Source organism: Hyperoodon ampullatus (genome assembly GCF_949752795.1).
Source record: "Hyperoodon ampullatus genome assembly, chromosome: 14".
Lineage (NCBI taxonomy): Eukaryota > Metazoa > Chordata > Mammalia > Artiodactyla > Ziphiidae > Hyperoodon > Hyperoodon ampullatus.
In genome coordinates this window covers 5,530,906-5,548,292 of record NC_136927.1, presented here as the reverse complement: position 1 = coordinate 5,548,292, position 17,387 = coordinate 5,530,906, and the positions used below count along the sequence as shown (strand labels likewise).

At 59.3% G+C, this 17,387-nt stretch overlaps 2 protein-coding genes across 2 annotated transcripts in view; one reads left to right on the top strand and one right to left on the bottom strand.

Annotated features, from left to right (window-relative positions):
• The window catches only part of APMAP (adipocyte plasma membrane associated protein), a 29,866-nt gene extending 24,619 nt beyond the window's left edge, over positions 1 to 5,247 (top strand). Inside the window, exons 8-9 of the mRNA XM_079720220.1 lie at positions 144 to 336; positions 3,215 to 5,247. Of these exons, the coding sequence (XP_079576346.1) occupies positions 144 to 336; positions 3,215 to 3,424 (403 nt within the window). The 3' untranslated portion in view covers positions 3,425 to 5,247. The remainder of the gene's footprint in view (positions 1 to 143; positions 337 to 3,214) is intronic.
• Positions 5,248 to 7,426: 2,179 nt separating this feature from the next.
• Positions 7,427 to 16,931, bottom strand: CST7 (cystatin F; the record flags this gene model as incomplete). Its single annotated transcript, XM_079720107.1, has 4 exons — positions 7,427 to 7,504; positions 8,136 to 8,252; positions 9,123 to 9,295; positions 16,862 to 16,931. 4 exons carry the CDS (start codon positions 16,929 to 16,931, stop codon positions 7,427 to 7,429), a joined length of 438 nt encoding a protein of 145 aa, XP_079576233.1.
• Between the last annotated feature and the right edge of the window lie 456 nt (positions 16,932 to 17,387).

Below are 17,387 nucleotides of genomic sequence, written 5' to 3'. Positions count from 1 at the left end.
GCAGCCGTGCCAGCGTTCATGATGGACGGGTTTACAGTTGTGTCCATTCGGTTATTGGGACCAAGACCAATTTGGTGCTCGGCTAAAATCTTTCCTTCAGTTGGGGGGCTGCCACTCATTGCCTGCTTGGGCGAATTTTTCAGGTTCTACGTGTCTGGCCTGATGAAGGGAGGGGCCGACCTGTTTGTGGAGAACTTGCCTGGATTCCCAGACAACATCCGAGCCAGCAGCTCCGGGGGTTACTGGGTCGGCATGTCGGCCATTCGCTCCAATCCTGGGTTTTCCATGTTGGATTTCTTATCTGAGAGACCGTATCTTAAAAGAATGATTTTTAAGGTAACTATGAGAGCGATTAATTTCAAAAAACAAAATGAAAATGCATCTAATTACGGGTTTTTTGACCTTTATGGAAGCTCTGGAAATTCTAGTTCTGCTTATAGTATTTGGTGCTTTGAATGACTTCTTTAAAACGTATTTTATTCTTTGCCTTGTAACGTAAATGTAAACATTTGAGCCCTCTTATTTTTTTCTCCTGGTTTCCTTGTCTGGGTATTTTTATCGTCACCCTCCCCGTCGTGACCTGTTGGGGCCTCTGCCCTGCCTGTCCCTCTTGCTCTCCGCTCTCCCCCAGACCCCGTCCCCAGCAAGCTCAGCTCTTCCCTGAGTGGTTGCAGGCGCCGCTTCCTCCCGCCCCGCTTCCTTCCGCCTCCTCGGAGCCTCGTCACCCCCTTCATCGGATTCCGCCCATGTCCTTAGCTGCAAATACTAAACTGTTTGAGACTTAAGGTCCTGGAAGGTGCTGCGCAGCAGTTGCTGAGTCTGTGTGGCACGTAGCCCTGTGTCTGGGCCCCGCCAAGGGCTGCGGGCACCTTCTCAGTGAGGCTGGCCCACGGCCTTCAGTGTTGTTCCGAGTTCGGCAGGTCACTGTTCAGACGTGACACCTCGTCGGCTGCAGAGTTAACATCTGTTCGCTGGGGCCTGGAGGGGGCAGAATGGCAGGGTGGGCAAGGAGAAGGGTTTTGAGGAAGGCCTGACCAGCTGTGGGGCCCTGGGCAGGGGACGTGGTCTCTCTGCCTCAGTTTCTCCATCTGTCAAGTGGGAAGAATAATAGCACTTCATCAGGTGATGGAAAAATTTAATGAGAATATGCAGATGCTGCCCTTAGCTGAGTATAGTGAGTGCTCGAAGCTGGTACCCGTCAGAGGATGTGCTCTGTCCGTGGTGATTGCATCTCTCCCCTGGTTGATAGGATGCATCTCTGCCCTGGTGGGACGTGTGCTCCATCAGAGCAGGTGCTTCTTCTGTCGAGTTCTCTCCTTTACCCTCAGCGCCTAGAACAGTGTCTGCATCAGCAGCCAAGACCGTGCGTGAGAAAGGGCCAGCGGGGTGGGCGTGTTCCCGGACATGGGCGTCCTGGGCAGGAGTGGCCCGGCGTCGTCATGCGGCTGGGAGATAGACGGTGGGTCTGGGGCCGGGGGGAGGTGGGAGGGACCGCAGGCCTTGCAGACTTGAAAAGGAGGCTAGAGTTTCTTCAGGGTGTTGTTGAAGTCTCTGAGGAGTTTCTTTGTGTAGTTTTGAGACAACAGCACACCTAAAAAGCAGCAGGAAGGGAACAGAGAACGTCTTTCCCTCAGCTGTTTGCAGGCGGGTGGCTGACCCGTCGCCCCCGGATGCTCCAAGCGCTGTTCCTATAGCAGGCATGACCCCCTTGGGACAGGATGTCCTGCGGATACGGGTGACCCTCCGGTGCACAGACCCAGCTCAGGCTCGTCAGTGGCCCAGGGGTGTCCTTTGTAATGGGACTGTGCCCAGGGTCGGGCTGGCTTAGTCGCCACCTCTCCTTGTCCCCTTCAGCCTGGAGCGGCTCCCAGACCTGACCTTCAGGATCCCAGGTCAGCTCTGCTGCAGAACGTCCCTGTCTCGGGCTGCCTGGTGTTTCTCACGGTCAGGTTCAGGCTGTGCCTCTCCGGTGCCCTCAGCGTGACCTGTCGGGAGGTGTGTGGTGTCCACTTGTCCCTGCAGTGCCCGTCACCCCATCCACTGGTGGCTGCCGGGTTTCCACTGTGAAGTTACTCTTTATCATTTGTAATTAATAAGTATTTTGTGGGGATAGTTAGTGTCATTATGATCTCGGGGTTGATGGTTTTATCAGTGATTATGATCTGTTAACCATCGTTGCTTACTTTGACGCTCACGTTGTCCGGCTGTGGCCAGTGGGAGCCCCTTCCGTGTGGCCCCTTGACCTTTGCATGTGTCCCGGTCGTTCTTGGAGTAGTTCCTGCTTCCTGGCCCTGCCCATTGTTCAGGCTCCTCTCGTTCTTTCCCTGCCCCGCTCTGGGATCAGCCGTTTCTCAGGGAGCCCGGCTTCTCCTAGAGGGGACAGGTGCTAAGTGTGCTTACTGACGGGGGGGGGGTCGCTGCTCCCAGGCCCTCGTGACAGAGCTGGGGGTGTATGCACACGTGTTCGTGCACAGACCCTCACACCTACATTTATGTGTCTTCATCTGTTTCTTTAAATTGAAAACCGTAAGTAAGGCTGTGTCTCTGCTTCCGGTCCAGTACCACAGGATTTATGCCAGTTTTCGTACCGTCTGTGTTTGTACTTCCCTTCTCTAAGGGTGAGAAACCTGGGTCTCATGCTCCTTCACACCTATGTGATCAGATTCCCCAGTTGTTCCTGTCTGTAGCCATCGTCCCCTGTCATGTGGCCTCAGCTGTTATGTGGCTCGGCTGTCATGTGGCCCCAGCATCACATGGCCCCGGCCAGGGCTCTAGCACCCATGCTAGCCCTTTTCCCTCCTCCCAGCCGTGTGCAGGGGCCTTACCTCTCAAGGGCTCATGGCCTGTGCCAGGTCACCCTGCTGCAGGACACCATCTCCCCTGCTTGGGCCCTGACACCCTGCTTGGAGCCATGGCCCTCTCTCTTCTCCAGCGTGGACTCTCCCTGCTCAGACCGACTCTCTGGTCTGGGCCGCCCCTGCACGCACCTACCCTGCTTGGCTCCACAAGCTACTTCTTGACCGAATTGTTCAGGCGTGGGGTGTGCCGGTATTTTAAAAAGGCAGCTGCAGTGCCGTGTAGAAGCGAGCCAGTGGGGAGGTGGGGGGCAGGGTGGGTGGGACGTGCACAGCAGGTGACAAGAGCCACGGTGCCCGTCCTGCGGGACTCCACGTGGCCCGTGTCACGCTCTCCTCTCACTGTGCTTCCCTTTCAGCTGTTCAGCCAGGAGACGGTGATGAAGTTCGTGCCGCGGTACAGCCTCGTCCTGGAGCTCAGTGACAGCGGGGCCTTCCGGAGGAGCCTGCACGACCCCGATGGGCAGGTGGCCGCTTATGTGAGCGAGGTGCACGAGCGTGACGGGCACCTGTACCTGGGCTCCTTTAGGTCCCCTTTCCTCTGCAGACTCAGCCTGCAGTCTGCTTAGGCCCGTCGTTGCCCTGCGCGCCACCCCTGGGCCAGGAGGTGCGTGGACACACCCTTCCCACCGGCACCTGCCGGTCCGCGGAGGTGTGGTGCAGCCTCTTGGGGCACCCTTACCTGGACTTGGCCTTGCATCTGCCGTGGGGAAGATGAGTCCACATAAAGCCCTTTTCTCTTAAAAACCTTCCCAAGTGCAGTGATTCTTTAGGCCCCGGGGACTTGGTGCACTTAACAGGCTTCAGGTGTGGGGATGGAGCTGTGGGTGAGTTGGCTGGCGTCTCGCTTTTGCTGCTGGCTGTGTCCCGCCAGCCTCGATGTCTTTGTTGTTAAATGGGTGATACCTGTCTTTGTGGGAGGGGCTCCGGGAGGGCGTGGAGAGCTTAGAGCAAACGTGTGTGAAGCCGCGGATGGGCTGTGCAGGCGAAGAGGGCACGGCTACGTTCCCCAGAGTCAAGTGAGACCCGAGCCTCGGCCCTGGGCGTCCCTCCCGTGGCGCCCACCCTCCCGTGGCGCCCACCCTCCTGCTGCACCTGGCCCCGCCAGCGCTCTGAAGGCAAGGACCTGGGTGTGTGTGGAGGAAGAGCACGTTGATTCCAGCAGCTCAGAGGACTCACTGGCTTCTCCGTGGACAGCCTGCCGTGTGGATCAGAGGATGGGGAGTGAAGGTGGGCGCTGGGCACCCGGAGTCCTGTTCACACACCTGGTTCCTCACCCCAGACCCAGGTGTGAATTGTGCATGTGCTGGGGTTGCGTCTGCTCTAGTGTTACAAGCCTGACGCTGCTGTGTATCCTGATGGGTGTGTCCACACATGGTCCCGGTTGTGGGGTGATCCATGTGATTATGATAATTAAATGGACTTTTCTGCGGATGAACCTCTTGATGGTGTTGCCTGGGAATTTCTTCTGTGCTTTCATCTACTTTAACAGTGAGTGAGGTCTTGTCCTCCACCTGTCGTGAGGGCCGATCTGCTGGGGTCATGTTTAGATTTGCTCGGGGCCTCCCCTGTGGCCGCTTGCCCCCCACGCTGACTCAGTCCACATGACACTGCTCTCCTGTTTCCATTCTCTAAGATGGAGCTGATGTCTGCTCCTTCCTTTCCTGCATATTTGTGAGAACACATCAGGGATTGTGTCTCTGGAATTGTCTTTGTAACTTGAAAAGACAGTATTTTGACTAGGGGATGACACTGAACATCAAGGATGGCCGACATCGTGGTGAGACTTGAACCGTTTGTGTCTTGTGCTGGTTCATAGCTCCTTTCCCCTCCCTGCTCCCTGCCATTTTAGGGGAGAGAGTCAGGGTCTGATGGGGGCTCATTCCGAGTTGCCTGCTCGGGGCCAGCTTTACGCATAGCCGCGTACAGCAGAGTCAGACTGGCTGCATGGCCGTGATGTGACCCGTGTCCTGTCAGGTGATGTAACTTCATAGGAAATGCTTTTTAACAGGCAACAGTGCACCCATGTATCGAGTCTGCAGGAATAGTAAGGTGAAACCTGACCGTTCTGCCTCGAAAACACACAGCCCAAGCGCGCTGACCCTGAACGTTTCTTCTTGGTTGGGAACTGAGGGCTGTGCTCTCAGTGCAGAGAAGCTGGTAGCTTTTCACACTTTTCAGCAAAGGTGGCTTTTTTTTGTTTTGACTCAGATGTTGATTTTCTGTCTCAAAGTGTCATTTCCTGTGTTTTATCTGGTAACTTGCCATGATAAGGTGCAAAATACAGCCTCATTAGGCTTAAATATATGATACGTTTTTGTTGTAAACATGAAACGGATCTGCTCTAATGGGAATTACTAACGTGATCTTAAAATTAAATCAAGTGATTCATTCACTGTGTGCTGCTTTGTCATCATTACAAAAACTTCATCAGGACTCAGTTGCTGCCTTTTATAGGACAGAGGCCCCGCGTTGAGGTTTTTGTCATCAGCCTTTGCCGTGTTGAGTTTTCATGTGCACTGACCTCTTGGTGATATAAGGAGACGTGGCCGCGTCTCATGGGGGAACCGAGGCTGGGGAGGGACCTGCCTAGGGTCACAGGTGGCTGGGGGCGAGAAGGCAGGGTGGCTGCCCAGTCCAGGGGTCAGGCTTGTGGGTGCCTATGTCCCCGGGCACCGAGGTGGGACAGCAGCGGGGCTAAGCCTTGCAGGTGGTCCTCTGGGTCGCTGCGTTCCTCAGGGCCTGGCCCGTCTGCAACCCAGGGCGGGCTGGGCTGCATCTGGAGTGGAGGCCCTGAAGCTGGATCCCAGAGTCTGCACGGCTGGTGAGCAGGGGCGGAGGGCCTGGCGGGGAGGCTCTGGAACACAGAGCAGGGCAGGCCTGTCTGTCGGGAGTTTGACTGGTTCTGGTCAGTCTGAGACCTCAAGGGTTTCTTCTTCCTGGTCATAATTCTGGTACTGTATGTCTTAGAATCCTGTGTCCTGAACTTGACCTTTTCCCAGTGACAGTGACTGAGATGCAGGTGCAGCTTCCCACTGTCAGAATCCTTCCCTCTTAGAGCAAAGCTGGGAAGTGTTAAACAACAGGTAGAATCGGGTGGCAGCATGGGACTGCAGGCCACCACTGGTTGACATCCACTCCCTGTGGTAAGCGACGGTGTCACGGGCACAGGGGGAGTTGGGGGCAGGGGTGCCAGGCTGCTCCCCCCCGCCACACCTCTCTTTCTCACACCATGTGAGGCCTGTGGGGCAGCGTCCGGTTGGTCTCACAGTTGTCAGGAGACACTTGGCCTTGTGCTCTGGTGCGTGTTTGAAAGTGAGGATTGAGGGGATCTCAGAGCTTGTGTCCCCTGCGTCAGTCACAGGGGCCCCACAGGTGTGTCCTGAAGCGTCTGGCCCTGGTGCTGGACCCCGGTATGCCTGCTGTCCTGCCGACGGACGGGGTCAAGCAGGGACTGAACTTGCTTGTGTTCACGAGAGGGCTGCCTTCAGGGGCCTTCAGAGTCTCGAACGAGTCCAGCATCGCGTGGCATAGTGGCCACCACTGCCCCTGAATTAGTGACCAGGAAGTGAGTCAGGGCCGCAGAAATGGAGGCGGCTGTGGAATTACCGTGACTCTCATCGCCGCAGGAGCCAGAGGAACTTCACTTGGGGGTTCGCGTTTGTCACATTTATGACAGCGAGCTAAGTCGCTGTTCGAATTTAATGCACATTTTCTGTTTCCTGTGAATTACCGAGTCGTTCTTTTAAAGGTGACAGCACGTTTTGCGCTAATCCGTAGTTGGACGAGGACGCCCGGGCTCACGGTGCAGGCGTCTGGGTCCCCTGCTCCCGCTCGCCTTGTGCCACCTCCACTGCGAAGGCCTTCCCGCCTTCCCGCCTTCCCGCCTTCCCACCCACAGCGGTGCCCCCGCCCAGCAAGTCCCCCCCGACCGCCGCCTCCCTCTCCGGGCCGGGCCGTGGGATCTGCTCCGTCCCTGCCCACCTACCTGCCCAGGCGCAGCTGCCGAGCCTCAGGCAGCAGAGAACGTGGGGGTGGGATGCGCAGAGGACAGTGCAGCTGCAGGTGGGGGGCCTTGGGGGTTCAGTGGCGAGGCCCCCCAGGGCTTTGTGGGGGGAAGGGGGCCTCCTGACTTGCCCATTCTCCCCTTAGCAGGTCAAGCAGCAGGCATTGCTTCGAGGTGATGAGTTCTTTATTCAGGTTTATTCCTAACTATTCACCCAAGACGTCACTGATGCCTGGTCCCTGCCCAGTGCTGGGACGGTTATTCAGATGGAAAGATGGCCCTCTGGGCTCTCCTCGAGGGCCTGGGACCCCAGGGCAGTGAGGTGGGAGGGCCCCTCGGGGTCGAGAACCCATGTAATCCCCATTGGAGGACTCGCCCTGTCTGTGCAGACCCTGAATCTAGGCGCACAGCGTCGGGGAGACCAGTTAAGTTTGGAAGGAGACTTGATGTGTTCAATCCAGCCGTGGGGTTGCTCTGCACTGACCCCTGGCACCCGCCGTTCTGCTCTCAGGAGATGCTGTTTCCCAGGGCCCACGACAGCAGGGATGGAGCTGGGAGGCGGGAATCAGTGACAGCGGAGGACAGGCACCTTGACGCTCTGGAGCCAGGGGACGAGCCAGACTTCAGAGTAGCAGCTGAGAGTCTGAAACGAGGGTGGCCTGAGGGTCCCCCTTCACGGAGGCTTCCCACCCCGCCAAGGCGACCTCACCCGCCGCAGAGGGGGGTTCCCAGCACCACTGCCTCGGGCGGGTGGGTGTGTGTGTGTGTGTTTGTACACGTGTGTGCTTGTGTGCTCACATGTGTGCGTGTCTGTGTGCGCCCACACATGTGCATGTTTGTTTTCTTTACTGAAGAATTCACTCCCTGCCCTGACTTTATTTTGAAAAATTTCAAACCTACAGAAAAGTTGAAAGAGTAATTCAAAAATATATACTCAACACATGTGTTTACAAATTACCAAATTTTGCCACATCTGCTCTCCCTGTGTGCGTATATAAAATTTCTCAATTATGTACAAGTTTTCTTTTGCTCTCCCCCCAACCTCCAAACCTGCAGTGTTTACTCCCTGGAGATGTGCCTGTGGGAGCGAGGAGGGGTGTCATTTGGGAAGTGCTGGGGGGCTGCCTCTTGCTCTCCCGTGTCAGGGGTGGACGTGGGCGCTGCTCAGGGGTGGGATCAGGAACCTCGCAGGTAGAGCAGTGCCGAGGGTGATTTACGAGGCTGCGGAGGTGGCTGGGGGGTGGTGAGCGGTGGGGAGGCCAGAGCCCTCTTACCTGCTTCAGGGTGCGGTTGGTCTGGAAGCCGCAGTCGTCCAGGCTCGAGTGCCTGTTCTTCTTGCAGCTGGTTCTGCTGATGTCCAGGTCCAGCATGAACTTCAGGCCCTTCACTATCTGAGGGGATAGAGGGCGGGCCTGGGTCACTGGGTCCAGGACATGGTGAGAGGTGGGGTGAGCTGGGGGCCCACCGCCCTCCCCCAGGCTCGGGCATGCGCTCCTGCAGACGGTGGAGGCTGAAGACCCCAGTCCCCGGGTCTGGGCCCCTGGAGTCCTGACACTGGCTACTTACACCCACGCAGACCACCCTCCATGATAGGGACAGCATCCTGCTCTGAGAGTTTGCAGTTACCAAAGAGAAGAGAGATAATAAAGTCACCCCCCAGTCCTGTGCCCAGGGGTGACTGTTATCGTGAGTCAGTATGTGGGGTGGTGTCAGGCAGCACACATCCTCGGGGCTGTGGGTCTCTCCCCCCAGGGCCAGCTCCCCGGTCAGTGACCACGAAGCTTGCTGACTGGCTGCACCGGGCCCCTGCTTTTCGAGAGTGGCTGCGTCCTGTCACTGACTGTGTCCTGTACCCTCATTGACCTGTGTTCTCGGGACCCAGGATGAGCCAGGCCTGGCTGCCCTGTGGTGTCCCCGTGGGAGGGGGAGCACTGAGCTGCTCGTATGGGGCCGCTGAGAAGCCTGGGGACCTCGCAGGGTGTGACACTCCTGCAGGGACGGGGCGGTGGTTGGGGGATGTGGCCGGAAGTGCTTTGGGGCCGTGGAGCAGTGGCCTGCGGGCAGCCCGGCAGGCAGGCAGCCCTGAAGGTGGGTGGCGGGGCAGCCTGTGGCCTGTGGTAGCCGCCCTCGCCCGCCCTCCTCCCTGTGTGCTGCCTGGGAGGAGCCTGGTTCAGTGAGAGACGGCGCCGGCCTCGGTGCCCGACGCCGGTGGCCCCGGTCCGGTTCTGGCCGCCTTGGGCAGTCCTGAGCCCGGACCCCACCTGGACGAGGGCTCTGCTGATGTGCGACTCCCGGAACAGGAAGGCGTCATTGCTGCAGTTGTTGAAGCTCTCGGCGCTGTGTCTGGCTGCCCTGAGGACGTCCGGGTCGTTGGTCTTGATAGTCTTGGGAAATCCTGGCTTCACACCCGAGTTAAGGATCTGGGAGCAAAAATCTGGACGAGAAACAGAACCAGACAAGAATGTTACTGTTTGGGGGGGCGGTGCTTGGTCCAGGGATCATGCCTCCTGCCTCTGCTCCCAGCGTGGCGCCTGGCCCATCCGCCCACCCGGCCTGTTCTCCCCTCCCCTGGCCGTGTACCCTGCCGGCCCGTCCATCTCTCGCCCCGCAGTGCGTCTGCCCTCCATCCCCGTGGTTGCCCCGTCCTCAGCCAAGGGCCAGTGCGGTGGGCGGCGCAGAGGTGGATAAGGTGTGGTCCCGTCCTGTCCCTGCCCGCGTGTGTCCCTGGGTTCTGTCCTTTCAGAACCCAGGTTGTTTCCAACAGTTCCAGGAGCCTGGACGCCCCTGCCCGCCCTCAGGCCTGGAGCCTCTGTCAGGATGAGCCGTGGTGTTCCGAGGAGTCGGCCCTGGCCTTTGAGGCCACCCTCTGGCTTCGACCCCTCAGCTTGTCCCCAGCAGGTGGCCGAGGGGAAGTGCTCGAAGGCTGTCCTCCGCCCCCAGGACTCTCGACCGAATCCGCCCAACTGCCAGGTCCCCGCGGCGCCCGTGTGCTGCCTCCTTTGGGGTCTTTGGGCAGCAGATGGGTGGTGGCTTTTCTAGTTGGTGGCTCAGGGGTGACTTGATTTCAAATTTGTGTTTCTCAGTTTTGCTGCAGTGGTCACGGACTACTTCTATATTAAAATCTAAAGTGAGGGGGAGGGAGAACGGGAAGAAGGTTTAGGGTTGTGGATTACTTCTCCTTTCTAAGAATTCCCCAGGTTCTCCTGAAATCATCTTGTGCCGGAAGTGACCCGGAGCTGACCCACCCCCTGGTGCCAGCTCAGCTGTTTTCTTTCACTGAGTCGCGTGGAGCGTGGGGTCCGCGCCTCGTGCACGGCCTGCATCGGGGATCAGCTGCGTCCTGGCCGGTGTGGAGGGTCCGCTGCCCTGGAAGGTCACTCTGCCTCCCTTGGCTGTGACCTTGGGGAGCACCTGTGGTGCATTCAGTGGGGGTGGGGTCAGCACGTGGTGGACCCGCTGGAGCCACAGCAAGTAGAGACTCGTGGATGAGCTTCCGGGCGTTGTGTGCGGAAGGGAGGGGTCAGTGCTGCCTGGGTCCCCTCCTCACGGGGGACTCGCTGGGACTGCAGACGCAGGGTGCTGGGTGTGGGCCCCGCCATCTTGAGGACACATGGTTCCCTGGTTGTGAAGAAGTCTCGACTCGTGGGAGGAAAACAGTGGTGTGAGGTCGGCAGTGCTTGGGGGCTTTGTTCCTCAGGGGCTGGACGGGGTTGTCCCGCTGGAGACAGGGCCCCCCAGCCACAGGGCTGATGGACTGAGAGGACCTTCACCTCAGCTGGGGGTGGGGCTCAGAGTCAGTGGGCTTGCTGGGTCAGGAGCCAGGCACCTGGCAGGATGGCCTGTGCGCGCTGTGTGTCCAGGAGCCTGGGCCGGGGTCAGTCCAGTACGCTGGGACCTCTTCTGGGGGCCGGCCTGTATGCGGGTCACAGCAGAGGGTGAGACACGGCGGATGCCAGCTCAGCTCAACTCAGTGGGGAGGTCTTGCCAGGGTGTCAGTGAGCCCATCAGCCTAGAGCGAGGTTTTCGGAGGAGGCTGGTTCCACCACCGCCTGAGGTCTGCACAGAGCTCTCCTCAGAACTGGACATCTGGACATCTGCTGTGGCAGTGGGCACAGAAGACCCCCACTGGGTGCGAGAACCAGGACGGCCAGAGCCGGCCCTATGCGGCCTCGCTGAGGGGTCTCCTCTCCAGGTGGGTGGAGCGGTGGAGGGGGCTCTGGCAGTGAGCAGAGGAGGCGTGGGTCCGGTCTGGGTAGGATCTGCGGAGGGCCCACGACCCTGCGGGTGAGCCGCTGGCGCTCACGACAGCCTCTTTGTAAGGGGGGCTGGCAATGCCCGCCCAAGCGGGACCCCTCCTGGCAGGTGGGCCCCAGCTGGGTCCCTGGGTCGAGATGGAGCTCTGGAGCTCTGTGAGGCCCCCCTCAGCTGGGAGGCCTGCTCCACTCCCATGAGAGCTTCCCAGCAGGTGAGGTGGTTGCTCGTCCCCCATGAAACTCTGTCCCCAACGTCTCTGAGAGTCTCCTTTGCCGTAATCCGGCCCTCACACGATGTCCCCACAGACTCTGGGCTGAGCCGTGGCTGAGGTCTCTGGACGCCGCAGCTGGGTTGGTCGGCTGGCTGGGCCCTGGGCCCGTGGCTCTGACCTCTGGTGCTGGGAGGGCTGCTGGCCTGCTGCTGACGACAGGAAGTCCAGTGTGGTTTTCTGCTTGGAAAACAGCTTGATTTCTGCTTGTCAGCATAGTCTGAACAGCAGACGGGAAGGACCACCTGGCGGCCGGTCCAGTCTCCCATGTGTTTGTGGGTCTATATCCACGGCTATTTTTCCTTTGTACAAATTATATACGTTGCTTTTTCTGATTATAAGCTTACTTGTTTGGTAGGAAACGAGAAACACAGAAAAGTACAACAGAAACATTAGAGCTCGCTCTCAGTGTTGCAAAGGTAACCACTGCTACCTGTTTTTTAAATAAAGTATACTACATTTAATTTCTCTTGAACTTAACATGATTGTAATAACGAAGTGAAACTAGGTGAGGCCAAACCTCCGATGAATGCCTCTGCCAAACGTGTGATGTCAATTCCTAAGCGATTTTGGTAAAGTTACAAAGAGGTTGTAGGAAACTTGAGGTTGGTTTATTTTTAACTACATTTCCTGAAATATAGGCTTCAGTTAAGTGAGGCTTCATCAGCAGAGTTATCTAAACAAACAGGAAAACCCCATTTTTAATTTAAAAAAGTTGAAAAGTCAAACCTATTTTCGGAGTGATTCTTCAGAACATCCACAGGGCAAGGTTGGTGCAGAATAAGCCCAAAGAGGGGCTCTCTTTCTGGAAGAAGACAGGCAGCCGGGGGCCCTGGGCCCCAGCCAGCTAGCCCCCTCCCACCACTGCCAAGGGGTCCCCCCACCCCGGGGCTGGCCGTGGTCCCATCTACAGGGAGGGAACAGGCCTCACAGGAGTGCAGGGCGGGTTAAACCTAGGTGTGAAAGCCGTGCTCTTTTTCTCTCAAGAAGTGTTTCTCGATGGGTGCTGTGGGCAACTCCAGGTTGGGGGCGGGAGAGTGATCCGGCAGAAGGGGTTCAAAGAGGGAGCTGGGGGTGGGGACCAGTTAGAAGGCGCGGAGATGGGCCGGGGGAGCAGAGAGCAGAACACGAGGGAGACCTGACCGCCCTTAGCTGCAGGCCGGGTGCGGGGGCCACGGGGGGACGTGAGTCACACTGGTGGCCGGTGGTGGCCTGGTGACGTGGACTGAAAGGACAACCAGAAGGAGTGGTGACGTGGACTGAAAGGACAACCAGAAGGAGAGGTTGTGAGGAGGAACAGACACTCTTTATCACACACGCTGGGGTGGGGAGGGGCCGGGCAGCGCAGAGAAGTGAGATTTCCAAATGAGCCGGACTCCCTCCCCCATCCCCTGCCTGTCGGGGCTTGGAGGCTTTGGCCCAGAAAGGCACTGGGAAGAGGGAGGCAGGCAGACCCCTTGGTGAGGGCGGGCTGAGTCAGGAAGGAGAGAAGAGGGCCCCTTACTGCTCTTGGGAGAGAAGTAGCTCTTCAGCTGGTCTTGAAAAAAATGACTCAAGACGGCAAGAGATTGGGCAAGAGATGAGGGGCTGGAGACTCGGGAAGATTAGGGTGACAGCAGCGCTGTGCTGGGTACTGAGCGGGGGCTCCTGCCGCGCCCGGATGCACAGTTGTAAGAGCACCGGGCGAGCACAGTGTGCAGGGGCGCAAGGCTTGGAGGGAGGAAGGCAGAGGCCCAGCTTTCCTGGGGCCAGAGCAGACTCTCCGGGGCAGAAATGCGAGCCCCTGTCGTCTCAGACCTGGGCGGTGGAGCTGGCCCTGGGACCGAGAGCGTGGGCAGGAGCCAGTGCGGGACCTGCCTCTGGCAGATCCTTCCCACCTGCCCTGGCAGAGCCGGGACCTGCTCCAGGAGCCAGCACGGCTGGGGATCCCGCAGGCCCCTGGGCTGCTCAGGCTGCACCACTGGACTCCCGGCCACCCCCTTCTGTGAAATCACCCCAGGCCCCTTTGACACCCCCTGATTCAACCCGATTCAAGGGAGTCAAGGAGTCTCTCCTCTCCTGTGATCAGAACGGGAAGCAAAACGTCAAGGAAACATTCTGACGTTTCTTGCTGAAAGGCGTAACTTTCCATCTAAATCACAAGTGATTCCTACTCCAGCTCCTGTCCTGTCCTGTCCCTACACCCTCTTCTTCAGAACTGACACCGGCCGCACTGATTTCGGTGGCCAGGCTCTGCGCTTGCCCTCACCAGTTGGGGCACTCGGTTCCGTCCACCAGTGTGTGGGCACTTCACAAACATCGAGGGGTTCAAGGCAGATCCACAGTTGAGCAAGTGGGGCCGGAGCTTGGGGGACATGGTCAGCAGCCCTTTGGGTTGCGGCAACAGTTAACTGTTTCTGTGCGGGTTAAAGAGGATGGAGTCTGCCCTCCAATTACCACCAGACATGCAGCAAATGTCCCAGGAGAGGACAGCAACTTCCCTGACAAAGAGCAGCTGGTAAAATGAGCCAGCAGCAAATGTTTTTGGTAAACGTCCCTCAACTTGCTTTTCTGAAAAAGGAAGACGTGGGATGATGTCCCGTAGGAGGCGCTGGAGCCTGGGGCGCTGGCTGTGCGTCCATGGATGCACCGAAGCCGGGTAGGGGTGCTGGGCCCTTCGGAGAGTCCAGTGCCTCCGGCCACGCAGCCCCTCCCTCCCTGGTGTGGAAGGGAGAGAGGGCTGCTCAGGCGGCTGGGGCTCCCCACCCCTTCCTGCTTCAGGAGGGTCCTGTGTGTGGCTGGGAGGTGGGGGGACCCGAGAAGGGAACCGGGGTGCCCAGGAGCCAAACACTGAGGCCCCCACTGGAGGCCGCCCCACCGTGTCCCCGGTGCTCTCCTCGTGGTGGCTGCTTCCCTGCCAGCATCACGGGGCCCTTGTCATGTCACGGGTGGGGTCCTGGAGTGCACACTAGGAGGACTGTGCCCAGAGGGCGGGCTGCTGGTGTCCACTGCCCACCTGGAGGTTCACTCCGAGCCTCGCCCCCTCACGTGACACCAGAACTCAGTGCGCCGGTGGTTGCCCTTAATTCCGTGGGGCCACACCCACCCGGCTGTGCTCTGGGGGCTCTGACTGATGAGTAGCCCCGTTGTTTTGAGAGCATAGGTGTCCCCTGGCACAAACAAGATGCTGGTTAGTCCCCACCTTAATCCACTGGGACATGCCCAGAGTGAGTCCCGAGTCTGCCTCTCAAAGGCTGTACAGCCTTAGGGAAACTGCTTGACCTTTCTGAGCCTCCGCGTCCTCATCTGTATAATGGGGTGATGATGGCACCAACCCCACAGGGTTGTGGTGGAAATACAGGAGACTATCCATAGGAAGATCTTGTCGATAGAGGACATGCCGTAGTGTCATGATTATCAAATATGTGAAATGGCTGCAGTGGGGCTCTGAGGGCAAATGGGTGTCCCCACTGGAAAAAAGAAACCTCAGAATGCAGAGGGTGGTCAGTGGCCCTCACGCCAAGATGCAGCAGTTCCCCCCATCCCCCGCCCTGGGATGCAGGCCGGCGTGGGCCTCCCTTGTGGTGGGTGATCTCTGGGTCCTGCCACTGGTGACGATGGCTGCTGGACCCCAGACCCTGCCAGGCAGCATGTGATGGGAAGATGGGCCCCTGTGAGCCCGACTGGGAGGGCTTCCCGGGAGAGATGAGAGTCAGGTTGAAAAAGGGCCTCCATTTTCAACCGAAGGAAAAGTGGTAGAAGAAATCGATGTAGCAATTTCCTAGGTTCTGAAGGGCTTGGGGAGGGAGGCTGCCGGGCTCAGGTCAGCGTAGTTGAGCGCCAGGGGTGGGGAGAAACCAGGTGCCCAGGTGGCGACACTCGGGGCCCCTGGCCTCCCACCAGGGAAGGCTCTAGGATCTGTTCTCAGAGGAAGGCCGTGGGGCTGAGGGGCGGACTCGGGTCTGGGGCTGAGCTGTCTCTTCTCGACACCCAGACGGGGGCCTCCAAGCCACTCACTCGAGCCCGAGGCCCTCGCTGGGGCCGTCACCTGTCATCTGAAGGAGGCAGCAGAATGGATCTGTGTGGCATAGGGGCTGCTGCCAGCAGAGGCTCAGGAGCAGGGGTGCGGGCGGGCGGCTGCCCCCCTCCCCAGGCCTGGGGCATTGCCTTCCGTGGGCCACCGCAGCCAGGCGCCTCCAGGGCCTGAGGGGTGCAGTGGTTTACCCATTTCATGGACAGTGAGACTGAGGCTCAGAGAGGCTCCAGGTCCCAAGGCCTCTGCATGTGGCTTGGACTCTGGACCCTCCTCCGTCTGGGCTGTGGGGCTGAGAGCAGGCCTGACGGGGGAGGGCCAGGCCAGCCAGAGGGCTGTGTCAAGGGCAGGCCGTCTTCCACCTCCCGAGGGGGCAGGTGCGGGACTGGGTTGGAGAGGGTTTGGTCCAGCACCAAACCCCAGCAGAGGGGAGGCAGTCCTGCCAAGGAAAGGAGGCCAGCGTCCAGCGCCTCCTGGGCCAGGATTCCCCACACAATCCTGCTTCCCCGCTTATTAGGGGAGGAAACGCGGCCGGCAGAAGCAGCTTAGGAGAGCGGCACAGAGGGCACGAACGTTACATCCCAGTGCAGTGGGGACGGCGGGCCCCTCACTCGGGCTTTCAGGGGGAGTCACTTCCCAGGTCTGAACGTCCAGCCACTTCCCTGGCCTGGCCTCCTCGGTTGGGCACTACGGGGGCCCAGGAGGACAGACAGCTCCCGGAGGAGAGGGCCCGTGAGGCTTCGTGGTGCGAGCCAAGACCGCGGCTGGGGGAGGGGCAGAGGCAGGATGTCCCGTCCCCATGGTGCCTGAGCTGGTCCAGAGCCCCAGGCGGTGTCACCCACTCCCGAGGCTGTGACCTCCAGGGACTGAGAGGCTCAGGCTGTCCCCTGGGCACCTGCCTGGGCACCCCCGACCTGGTCACCCGTGGCCAGGCTCCAGACCTCTTCAAAGAGGGAGGAGGGCAGAGACCAGCTGCTACCTGGGGGCTGTACCCTCCACCTCCCGCTGGTCACTTCAGCCCCGGCTGCCAGCTTCCTCGTGCGCAGGGGGGCAGGTGCTCACGGGCTGTGTTACTGGGCAAGTCGCCTGACCTCTCTGTGCCTCATTTCCTGGCCTACAGGTGGCGGCTCCCCTCCCCCTCCCCCCAGCTCTGGCCTGGCTGGGAGGGTGAAGACAGGTTCCTCGGAGCCAAGTCACAGGGCAGCAGCCATCAAATAGAAACGGCCTGACCGCTGCCCTGTGCGCTGTCTCCGCGGAGGGGCCGGGGCGGGCCTCCCTTGGGTACTTGCAGAGCGGCCAGTGACAGAAGGTACGTCCCCGGTCCCCAGATCCCCCCCCAGTCCCCCTCTTTGCCGAAGCCTGCTCCCCACAAAGGCAGCTGCTGTGAGGTCCCCTGGAACGTGCCTTGGGAACGGGGTTGGGGGGCAAGCTTACGGCTCCTGGACAGTGGGGAGGCCCCCTCTTACCTCGGGAAGGGTCCCCTGTGGCACCCAGGACGAGGCCACAGACGACCAGCAGAATCCCGGCAGGACGCATGGCTGCACACAGGGCTGTGCTGAGCAGGGGCGCCGGCAGCGAGGTGCTGGGGGAGCCCCGCCCCGCGAACCGCCTGCCTGGGGTGCGGGTGGTGGTTTCTTGCTCTTCATCTCCACATCTTGCAGCTACAAACTCAACCGCTTCCTTTGTAAAAGTTTCCAAACAGCGATTATTGGCAGGGGAGGGGAGGAAGAGGTGAGAGCTGTAAGCAAAACTTTTGCGATTTTCTACCCTTGAAACACATGGAAGAGACATTGCAGCAGAAAAATGAGCAGGGATTTTCAGAAGCACACGCACTTGGGGTTCCTTCTCCAAAGGGTACACTCCTCAGGCCTAGGTTCTGGGGTCTGAGTGACCCACTGCAGGAGTCTGTCCTCCTGCTGGCATGAATTAGGCGACTCTCCCTGGGAAGTAGCAGGAAAACAGGGTGCAGACTGCAGTTCAGAGGATGACCAT